General features: G+C 42.6%; 2 protein-coding genes across 4 annotated transcripts; both read left to right on the forward strand.

The window, feature by feature from the left end:
• The first annotated feature begins 2,030 nt into the window (after positions 1-2,030).
• On the forward strand, positions 2,031-5,054 carry LOC116213398 (arabinosyltransferase RRA3-like). The gene is made up of 2 exons (XM_031548298.1): positions 2,031-2,476; positions 3,668-5,054. The coding sequence occupies exons 1-2, from the start codon at positions 2,291-2,293 to the stop codon at positions 4,784-4,786; spliced, it is 1,305 nt and encodes a 434-aa protein (XP_031404158.1). The 5' UTR covers positions 2,031-2,290; the 3' UTR covers positions 4,787-5,054.
• A 652-nt stretch (positions 5,055-5,706) lies between these two features.
• On the forward strand, positions 5,707-10,529 carry LOC116213397 (J domain-containing protein required for chloroplast accumulation response 1). Of its 3 annotated transcripts, XM_031548296.1 has the most exons (9): positions 5,740-6,624; positions 7,119-7,927; positions 8,003-8,406; positions 8,487-8,598; positions 8,720-8,787; positions 8,884-8,949; positions 9,034-9,111; positions 9,814-9,990; positions 10,118-10,529. In XM_031548296.1, exons 1-9 carry the CDS (start codon positions 6,161-6,163, stop codon positions 10,154-10,156), a joined length of 2,217 nt encoding a protein of 738 aa, XP_031404156.1. In that variant the 5' UTR covers positions 5,740-6,160; the 3' UTR covers positions 10,157-10,529. The 3 variants fall into 3 exon arrangements, 2 of the variants coding, with proteins under 2 accessions (XP_031404155.1, XP_031404156.1); XR_004158086.1 differs by lacking the exons at positions 8,720-8,787; positions 10,118-10,529 and adding an exon at positions 9,409-9,537 and having other exon boundaries at positions 5,707-6,624; positions 8,789-8,949; positions 9,814-9,954; XM_031548295.1 differs by lacking the exon at positions 8,720-8,787 and having other exon boundaries at positions 5,723-6,624; positions 8,789-8,949.
• Positions 10,530-10,865: the final 336 nt, after the last annotated feature.

Raw genomic sequence — 10,865 nt, forward strand, 5'->3', positions numbered from 1 at the left:
CACTCTTACATTTCTATGTTACACCGAACTGGATACCTGACCTTTTTTGGCCTATGAGATAAATAAACCTATGCACATATACTTGATCATTCAATGAGCTACACAATTTTATTTTATTTTTAATTTCGATCCTTTTATACCTTGGGTCTTTACGCAACCTAGTTCATATAGTTTTGTAATATAAATTATTCTATAAATAAAATCTTGATCATGGTAAAATGTTGGTAGCTACTGAACGTCCGGCTCAGATCCTACATTTGCATCTGTCTAGCTAGTCTAAGACGTAATAAAATGTGTTATGTGTGGAGGTTAAAAGCACTTTCTGGACAGCTCAAGTTGACGTCCGAATAGAATTAGTTTGACCAAATAAATTGAGGACATCCTAAATTTGATCACTTAGGCTTGGGTTAGTCCGTATGCATGAGAGAATGTGGTAAGTTCTAATTAAGATTGAAAGGACTTATTTTTTAATACTTAACGAGAACTTTGGATTGTTGGTTATTGAATGTTATTGATATGTGGATTTTTTTCCCATTATCTTAACATGAAAAGTTCACTCAGGTATCCCAGTCTGTTAGCCCCAACCTTTCTAATGAGGACGCTTCCAAGCTTTGAGCAGAGACGGTCAAGACGAGTAAGAAGGGTCGTGCGCATGGGATTAATTGGTATCGCCGCAATTCCAGTAGCTCACTACCTACTTATTGTAGACCGTCTGGCACGGTAGGGATAAGTGACGAAGGTTACCAGGAAGTGACCACTAAATTGAGCACTTTGAAGTCGAAATTTGAGGAGCATCAAAAGCTTTTATAATTTATTGTAGGTTGCATAGCAGAACTGACGGGAAAATCCGTTCTCGATAGCTATGGGGAGGAAGCAACCTTGCAGCGATAGTGCCCATGGCGAGGGGGAGGACGAGGATTATTCAGATGATGATGAGTAGTCGGTTTCTTTTCAATACGTGTTAAGTGGATAATAGTTTTTATAAGTGGTTGTTTTGTATGTTTGGTTTGTTTATTGAACAGTAGACTTGGTCATGTATGTGGATAATAGTAAGTCTCATGTTTGTGTGGGTGTTTGTGAGTGGATATTGTATTAATGTTGATGTTCGTATGTTTGGTTTGTAACAGGAGCAACTTTCGGTATTTACTATTTAGAGAATTAAAAATACATAATATTAAATATTTTTTGTAAAAAAACTATAAGTAATATAAATATAATTAAGTGTAGAAACATGACAAGTGATGTTTGATATATAACTCAACGGTTAAGGAGATTGACATAAACGGGCCAAAAGGCGGTAATGGGGGAACAAGTGGGAGAGGTCTCGGTTTCGAAATCCGGGAATGACAAAGAAAAGGCAGAGAACGAAGCCGGGTCGAATATTTTTGGTTTTTTGAAGGAAATTAGTGAGGTACTTTTGAAGAGCAAACATGGGCATTATTTTTATTTTATTTTACGTCGTCTTTAGCAAGGGAATGGATCTCGCAATTCCCTAGCTAATCCCTTGCCATAGCAAGGGAAGCAAACCTGATAAATCATAAATCACATAATTGCTCGAAATCTAATACTTGCTGGGATGTAACATCATCGAGGATGATCATAGTTTGAGTTACAATGACTTCCGATATCGCCGGAATTATGTATACATTTCTTAAATTAGAATTCTATTCTTGCCTGATGAATCAAAGTAGACTAGAGAGGAGATGACATAGACATGAAGCGATCTTGGCGACTATAACTGAATTAAAAACCGATCTATTCGGACAGGATTTCAACAAGTTATGATCATTCATCGTACCTAACGGCCCGTATCGGACTAGTATCATATCATATCATATCATTTCGAATGATCCCGAACCACAACATGGGTCGAGAGGAAAGCGGGCCTCTTGGCTCGAGGCCTAGGCCCAAGAGAGTCATCAAATTGAAAATTTGATATTTTTCCTCGGTCAATGAACGAACTTCATTAAATTATTGCCTAACTAATATAATCATAAAAATTTAAAAATAATCTAAAATAAAATTATTGCAGAGCTCAACTTCTTCTCTTCCATGTCTCTCTCTCTCTCTCTCTCTCTCTCTCTCTCTCTGACATATACGAAGAAGCGGACCTTCCCTTTGCTCTCAGTCTGTCAACCCCTCCGGAGCTTCGCCTCCATGTGAGCCACCGCTCTCGAGCTCACATGCTCCGATTCGCCGTGGGGATCAAAGACTAACCTCAATTCGTCGCCCTTTCACCTCCGTTTTCTTCTTCTTTCCGTCCTGTGCGAGGTGTGAGTGAGTTTCGGTCATGGCGGGTCGCAGAGATGGCTCGCTGATGCGGGAGAAAGGCCAGAGCTTCCGCGGATCTCGGATTGCGGTCGCCATTGCGGTGGGAGTCCTGCTGGGCTGCGTCTTGGCCTTGCTCTACCCTAACGGCCTCTTCAGCTCCAATCCGCCCCGTCAATTGCAGAAGCTCTCCAGATCGGGTCTCCAGGTCCGAACTCCGTATCCTTAACCAAATCATCTTCGATTCATGTCCGAAGCCTTTTCCCGCTTAAATTTCCCTAATTTCAATTCCTAGTTTCACGAATCACTGCAACTGATTAGCTGATGGGGTTGCTATTTCTGATCCGTTTACGTTCTTGTGATCAATTCCCGTGAATATCCATAGGATCAGAAGAGTTGACCTTTTTGCTCTGCTGCTTTGACTTTTGATTATGCGATTGAATCATCCATGAGCTCTATGCAATTGGAAAGCTGAGTCTATGTATTCCCTTCAACAATCACGGGAAATGCTACGGATGAATACGATGAAATGTTGACTTCGTAATACGATGCTTTGGTTCCAGTCATCTTCCCAAATGACAACATTACATGTCTATTGTATTGTTGTATTGTCCTTTTGATGGGCAGGGGAAATGCTACGGATGAATACGGTGAAATGTTGACTTCGTAATACGATGCTTTGGTTCCTGTCATCTTCCCAAATGACTACATTAGATGTCTATTGCATTGTCCTTTTGATGGGAGTGAGCATGTCAGATATAGGACTTTTTTTTTTCTTTTTTGGTTCCAACTTTGGACCGATCACATTCAGATTCCGGGTGCATCTCACTAGAGGTTTGCAAGCATTAAATCAACCAAAACCACTGACTTCACTTAGTGGGTTTCAGTCTGCCTAGTTGCTATGTCATTTATCACTTGATTGGGGCTTTAGATGTGTGCCCACCACCCACCTCTTCTTTTCCTTCCTCTCTTTGTCATTCCTGCCTAACTTGTAGCTAATTTTAAGTACGTCATTGTTAAGTTGGACCAAACAGGCCCTAAGTCTCTGATGCTGATTCGCTTCCTCTTCGGTGGTCTTTGATGCTTGAGCCACCTATCATGTGCTTTTTGTATGAAATTTACTAAAACCATATATATATATATATTACTGGCTAATCTGCTCAGAAACTGGATCCTGCCGAGGGTTATTATAAATTTTAGTTGATGGCATAACCTTTTCGGGATTCAGTTATCTTGCACATCATGTTGCTTAATGCACTTACCGCTTGGTTCTTATTTGGCCTGTTGAGATTGTTACAGATTTGATTTCATGGTTGCATGGATACATCATATGATACATCGCATACATTTTGCATGTTAATATTTTTTTTCTTATTATTTCATGAATTTTTTTTGTTAGACTGCTTCATCCTCATGTGAATCTCAAGAACGGGTTAATGCGCTGAAGTCTGATATTGCCTCACTGTCAGAGAAGAATATGGAGTTGAAAAAGCAGGTCAGAGAGTTAACTGAAAAGTTACGACTGGCTGAGCAGGGACAAGATAATGCGCAGAAGCAGTTCTTAGTCTTGGGTGAGCAGCACAAAGCTGGGCCTTTTGGTACTGTCAAGGGTTTGAGAACTAATCCGACAGTGATTCCCGATGAATCTGTGAGCCCGAGGCTTGGTAAGTTATTGGAGGAAGTCGCCATAGGAAAGGAGCTTATAGTAGCACTTGCTAACTCCAACGTGAAGGACATGTTAGAGGTTTGGTTCACAAGCATTAAGAAAGTGGGCATACCTAATTATCTGGTTGTAGCATTAGATGATGAGATTGCAGAGTTCTGCAAAGCAAATGAAGTTCCGATGTATAAGAGAGATCCAGATCAGGGAATCGATACAATAGGGAAGACAGGAGGTAACCACGCAGTCTCAGGCTTGAAATTTCGCATCTTGAGGGAGTTTTTGCAGCTGGGATACAGTGTTCTTCTCTCAGATGTAGACATAGTATACTTGCAGAATCCGTTTGATCATCTTCACCGTGATTCTGATGTGGAGTCAATGACCGATGGTCACAACAACATGACAGCCTATGGATACAATGACGTCTTTGATGAACCTGCGATGGGCTGGGCTCGGTATGCCCACACGATGAGAATATGGGTTTACAACTCGGGTTTCTTCTACATCAGGCCCACTATCCCTTCCATTGAGCTTTTAGATCGTGTGGCTGGTCGGCTCTCTCGGGAACCAAATTCTTGGGACCAAGCAGTCTTCAACGAGGAGCTATTTTTCCCTTCACATCCTGGATACGAGGGGCTCCATGCGGCCAGGAGAACTATGGATTACTATCTTTTCATGAACAGCAAGGTCCTCTTTAAGGAGGTTAGGAAGGACGCTAAGCTCAGCAAGTTGAAGCCAGTCATTGTTCACATCAACTATCACCCAGATAAACTTCCGAGAATGAAGGCGGTTGTGGAGTTCTATGTCAATGGTAAGAAAGATGCGCTGCAGCCTTTCCCGGATGGCTCACAGTGGTAGGTAGGAGCAAAACCATATGCCATCTTGTCCTGAGCTGCAAATGTTGTTTCTCTTGTCGCTTGGGTTTACTGCACACAGAGGTAGGTCCAATCTGATTGCACTTCCGAACTCAACAAGAAATGTTTCATCTGTATTTTACACACGAGTTTTCCTTTTGAACAAACAATGTGAGGCTTCTTTTGTCTAGTACGTACCCTGGATCGAGTGGTTTACTTCCTTTTTTAAGGATCAGTTACGATATGCCGATATATATTGTAGTTTTCTAGCAGGCAGTATCCCCTGTCTTTTGTCTGCCCTTTATACGTGGTACAAGACAATCAAATACTCTCCTATTGCCACGATTCTGTCAGTAGTAGGTCCTAGAAGTTCCTGACCATATGGTGAAGTGAAGTGGGTGGGATCCATGCAATGACAGGGAGTATATGGCATCATGAACTTACGGGGTAGGTCCGGCACATGAGGCTGGCTGCATTTATATTCTTCACAATAGAATTCCTTGATCACTTCGAGCGACTACACTCAAGAAATGCAAAGGTGAGTATCCGTTTTAAGTCAATCCGACGGCTAGTGGACCTACTAGTAATGGTCAGTTGAGAGGTCATATAGAGTCTTCCGGACGGCTAACTTTTCTACAGTCCTCCCGGAACTGAGGTTGCAATCTCAATACGGAATTGCCTCCGTTTCTTTCCTACCATTTCCAACCGTATATTGCTCGATATCGAATTAGTGGATGGAAAAAAATCTTTGGATGGACTTTCATGTGAGACTTTTAGACAGTTTGGAATTTTTCACTAAACAGATGGCAGGTTACGCCACTGATCGTGCAGCAGCATATCGCCCGAGAAAACGAAAGCCGAATTTGGAGTAGAAGCGGTGTCACAGAAAATCCCCGATCAATAGCGGCCACGAGAATTATCGTCTAAATCCGAAAAATCATTCACATCACATTATATGGTAGAGCCTATTTTGATATGTCAAACGTCGGAAGTAATTCGAAAATTGCCTCTTCTTCGTTCTTTCATCTGTCGTTGTTGTCGTTTCCTTCCTTATCCACCCAGATTCTCTCTTCTGTCCCCATCCCTTCTGTGGCTTCCAATTCCCGCCGGCCCGCCTTTCCCCCATGCCCCCACTTCGTCTTCTTCCCGTCTCTCCCCATCCTCCTCCTCGCCATCTCCAACCAGACCCATGTTCTCCCTTCAACCATGTCTTAGTTTCACCTACCCACCTGCTCCGACGACCCCATTTTCCAGCCCGTTTTCGCCTGACAGAGCTCGATCCTGAATCGCGCATGAGTCTTTCGATTTCGAGCATCGACGAGGTGAAGTTTATATTTTTACTGTCCGGCAAGTGGCAGTGCAACGCCTTGATTGGAGGATGGAGAGGGAGTCTACTGTGGCGGACTACAGATATAGCAGCTATGGCTCCTCGTCCCCGACCGTTACGTATTTCAGGAAGTCGGACATCGACTTCCGCGACGTCTTCGGGGGGCCGCCGCGCAGGTCGTCAATCCATGAAATGATGCGCCACAGCTTCACCGAGGGTGCCGACTCGCTCGTGGATAGCAGGGGCTTTGGGGAGACTCCCTCGATCAGGGACCCGTGGACGGACGCCGAGGAGAAGCCGGTGTTCGGCGGGGGAGGGGAGGGTGGGAACCGGAGGCGGTACCTCCAGGAGGACTTCTTCGTTGACATCTTCGGAGGCAGCGAGTCACCAACGACTCCGAGGAAGCACGACAGGGACGTGTTCTCTGCCTCGTCTCCGGGGTCGAGGGCTCTCAGCCCCGCCTGGCCGCTGCCACCCCAGGCTGAGGGCTTGTCTTCTGGGCCCACGCAGTTCAGGTTTTTTATCACCCAAAAGATCTCCCTTTGTCATCAAGTATTAATTAACAATTATTTGAAAAAGAAACACCCGCCAAAACTGTCGACTTACAGAAATGGAACATTTTGTTTTAACGATGGGGGTTTTAGTATTGATTTGATGATAAAACGAAATACAATAGTCGAAGTTTGGGGTTGAAATAAATATCGGGATAAGCTGTTGGCAAGAACAATGCTATGATAATGGCCAAATGAAACATGGGGCGCTCCTCGAGTCGATGGGGGCTGCTTCTTCCTGGCAAATATTGAAACACAGGTTGTCGATAGGCCTAATGGTAGGCCTAAAGGAACGGGACATTACAAGCACACAATCACACCATAATGTCTTTAGTTTCCCCCAGCTAATTTATCATATCATTAGTCAATACAGTGCTTTGTGTTTAATATCCACTGATTCATTAGCTGGGAGATGCTTCGTTCTTTAACTTCAAACTGTCCTGATGTGTCACTTCCAGCCTTCCAGACACATTGAGCAAGTCGGTGGACTCTCCAGCATTCGGTTCCATTGCCGGAACCTCGTACAAAGGTGCTGCTTCAAACGGGACAAGCCACCTACATTCTCCAAAAATCTCTGTATTCGGATTCTCGAGCAGAACTGTCCAGGTCCATGATGAGACCAGAAATAGCGGTACTCATTACCGTCCGAGCCCTTTGTCCCAACAGTTCTCTCTTGGAACAGAGGACTCTTCAGGCCTGATCAAACCTGAAAAGCCAAACAACCCAGAGAAGGATAAGGGCGATAAACAAGATGTAACGAGCAGTTCCCAGTTTCACTTCTCGATATATAAATGGGCTAGCAAAGGAATACCTTCAATGATGCCTCTGAGGAGAGTGAGCAGTTTGAGGTTGAGGGAGAAGAGCAAAACTGAAAGCTCAAGCTTTACTGAAAGGATGGAAACTAGAAGCGAGATATCAGAGTCTCCTTCTGCAACTCCGCTCAACGTCAGTTTCCCTTCAAATAGTAGAGAGGAGAATCAGTCACTTCGTAACTTGAGCTTGAAAATTGAAGTGGAAGCATCCCAATCTTTTGAGGATGAAGTACTGCCCTCTCAATATCAGGAAACCGTGGCACGTGAATGGAACAGTACCATTGAAGATATTTCTGTTAGATCTACACCGATCGACAATGATAGACAGTGTTCCAGTCCCACTCTGTCTAACTCGAGACGGAGTTTAGAGAAGGAAATGCATGGAGGGTTGCAAGAAGGAAGCGGGCCTGATTTGAAACCCCTGCGAACTTTCTTTGACGATAAAGATGAGCAAAGTAATGTGCTTCCATTGGAAATTTGTACTTTTTCCGTCTGCTACTTTCTGATGAATATTTCTTCTCCCACTGCAGGTTACAGCAAGGATATGATTGACACAAAAAGGGGACGAACAACTAGGACGGAAAGAAGCAGTACAGGGTTGTCTAAAAATGGTGATGCTGTTAAAGGTTTCCAGAGACGGGACAAAGATATATTGGTTCAGAAAAGCAAAGTCGAGAAAGTTATCAAGAAAGGATCACCAAGGAGTTCAGAAGACGACACCGGGAAAAAACGATCCAAAGGGAAGGTCAAAGAATTTATTAAAATCTTCAATCAGGAATCTAAGACTAGTGTTCACCCTCAGAGTCAGAGCTTTATGAAGAAAGAGAGAGGAACTTCAGAAGCAACCCAAGAAGAAAATATTCACAGAACTGTGGCCATAGATGAGAAAGTAACAGTTACCCAGTCGGAGAAGCCCACAAATGCTTCCAACAAGGTACCAAGTATCCAAATATGCATAGAGTTTGGTACTTCTGCAGCAAACAATGGAGAACTTAGAATGTAACTTCTTCTCAGGTAGTCGATCCTCATATAGAATCTCAGAAAGAATATGCTGCCACAAATAATGCCAACGATTTATTCAGCGACACTTCTTCTGGTCAGAAGAATAACTCGGCATCAAGTATGGGTGAGTTATTCAAATTCGTCTGAGTTTTGTTTTGGATGGTATGATCATCCTGGTAGATTCAGTCACAAGCTGCAATTCATTTGCTTAAGCTTAATATGAAAGACATCTTCTGGCTTTTCAGAATCAGTTCCCGATGACGCAAAAATTTCAGTTGAAGAAGCTGATGAATTGTCCCATACTTATTTTACAGTACGTGTCATTACGAGGAATTACTTGAAACCTTCCTTATGCGAGAAGCTAAAGATTTACACCTCCTTGCTCAATTTGAAATGTGCAACCTTGCAGATAAAGGAATTACCCCAAGATGAGAATAAGCAAGGACAGCCTACTGAAGATCGTGAAGAAATCCAGGTAATGTTTTGTAGACTTTTCGACACATATATGCAGAGAAGGATCTCATGCAACACATATTGACTATACTCGTCCTTCGTGCAGGCTATAGATGCTAAAATACGACAGTGGTCACGTGGGAAGGAAGGAAACATACGATCCCTCCTTTCAACTCTACAATACGTGAGTAGATTTGGCTCCCCTTCTCAATTTCTCCGCTCAATTGATCTTGGGTAAAATGATCATCCTGTGATTGTTTGGTGGGAAAAGGAATTTTTTCAGAGAGACGGTTAAAAGGTTCTTCTGTAACAATACCTCCTCAGTTTTATCGATCTTTCATGGGATATCTTCTTCATTTGTGTGATCAATCTAAGGGTTAGGTTGAAGTATACAGCTTTCAAGAGATGTAGCAGGTAGAGGTGGGAATGGTCAGCTCTGCTCAAAACTGAATAAATTTTTCTGCTCGATTTCATTATCCAGGACAAGGTCATATAGGAATTGTATAGGGACCATAGACGAAGTCTATGAAAATCTGAAAGTGAGCAAATTTCTTCAATCCCTTTCTTTTGGTCTGGCTCCACTTCGTGGCTTTCTACTGATTCAGAACAGGTAAGAATCTGGTTTGGATTCGGTTTCTGCCCTATAAGTGCACACGGACTGTGATTCCAGTCAGTTTGATTTTCTATACAAGTCCAGTCCGGAACCTAATGAACAGACCTAGACTGTTTCGATCCAATTTCTGGTTCCCTAGTGCACCCTTGATAGCAGCGAAGAAAAAAGTCTGATCAAGCCATTCTTCATATTTTTGACAATCATCAGACTGAGCTTCTTTTAATAGCTAAATGATACTTATCAAGTTATTAATTTTTACGACTTAACCTGCAGGTTCTTTGGCCGGGGAGTGGGTGGAAGCCTGTTCCTCTTGTCGATATAATTGAAGGGCCTGCAGTAAAACGAGCGTACCAGAGGGCTCTGCTGTATTTACACCCAGATAAGTTGCAGCAAAAGTGCGCAGCTCCACATCAGAAGTACATTGCTCAACAAGTTTTCGAAATATTGCAGGTAATGATAATTAACTTCCATGAGCCAGAATATGTGTCGAGAAATAGTTCATTTTCGAACATTATGTAAATATCTTCTTGGTCTACATGCTGGAGTGATATAAACGCGTCTTCCCTATTGGCTGCAGGAAGCATGGAATCATTTCAATACGCTCGGCTCTCTGTAAAAACTTTGGTTTCCCTCAGTAGTGCTTCGATGATCAATAGACCACTGTCGTTGTTGATACATGGAATGGCACAATGGAGGGTTGAGGCTAAATTGCGATATAATCAGTTCATGTCGGTCTTTTCTTGGCTTTTCTTAAAAGCTCTACAAGGTATAAGAATATGTAATCGTCCTAGCCAAGACTAAATATATATAACGATCCATCACAACAGAAAGTACCGAGCGCAGAACAGTGTAGACACTTCTTTCATACTTATTTGAGTCTCATGTATATCCGTATGAACTCGTCATAAGATATTCTTCAAACTTCGAGGCGTAAGAAATTGGAAATCTAGGACCAATTTGAGTTTGTTTATTGGTCTCTTTGTTGAACATTTCTAGTCCTATTATATGATGATGGAAGATGAAGCTGGTTGCAGTAGGTTGATATTTAAGACAGGATTTAGTCTAATCACAATCATCGAACAATCTGTACTTTCTGATGAATCTAACGGAAACTGTGGCTGTAAAATTCAGTCAGGAAAGCGTTTTTGCCAGTCCTAACTTTTAATGAATAGCCAACAACAGAAATAATAAGAAGCACGATGCAAGACCAATCTGCAGTAGTATTGCGATACTGATGTCAGGTTCATAAGGAGCTTCCTCAAAGGAAGATATTGCGATACTGAACAATCTTTGTTATTAATCCCGGTTGTAAAGAGTAGAACCGC

Source organism: Punica granatum, chromosome 7 (assembly GCF_007655135.1).
Source record: "Punica granatum isolate Tunisia-2019 chromosome 7, ASM765513v2, whole genome shotgun sequence".
Classification (NCBI taxonomy): domain Eukaryota; kingdom Viridiplantae; phylum Streptophyta; class Magnoliopsida; order Myrtales; family Lythraceae; genus Punica; species Punica granatum.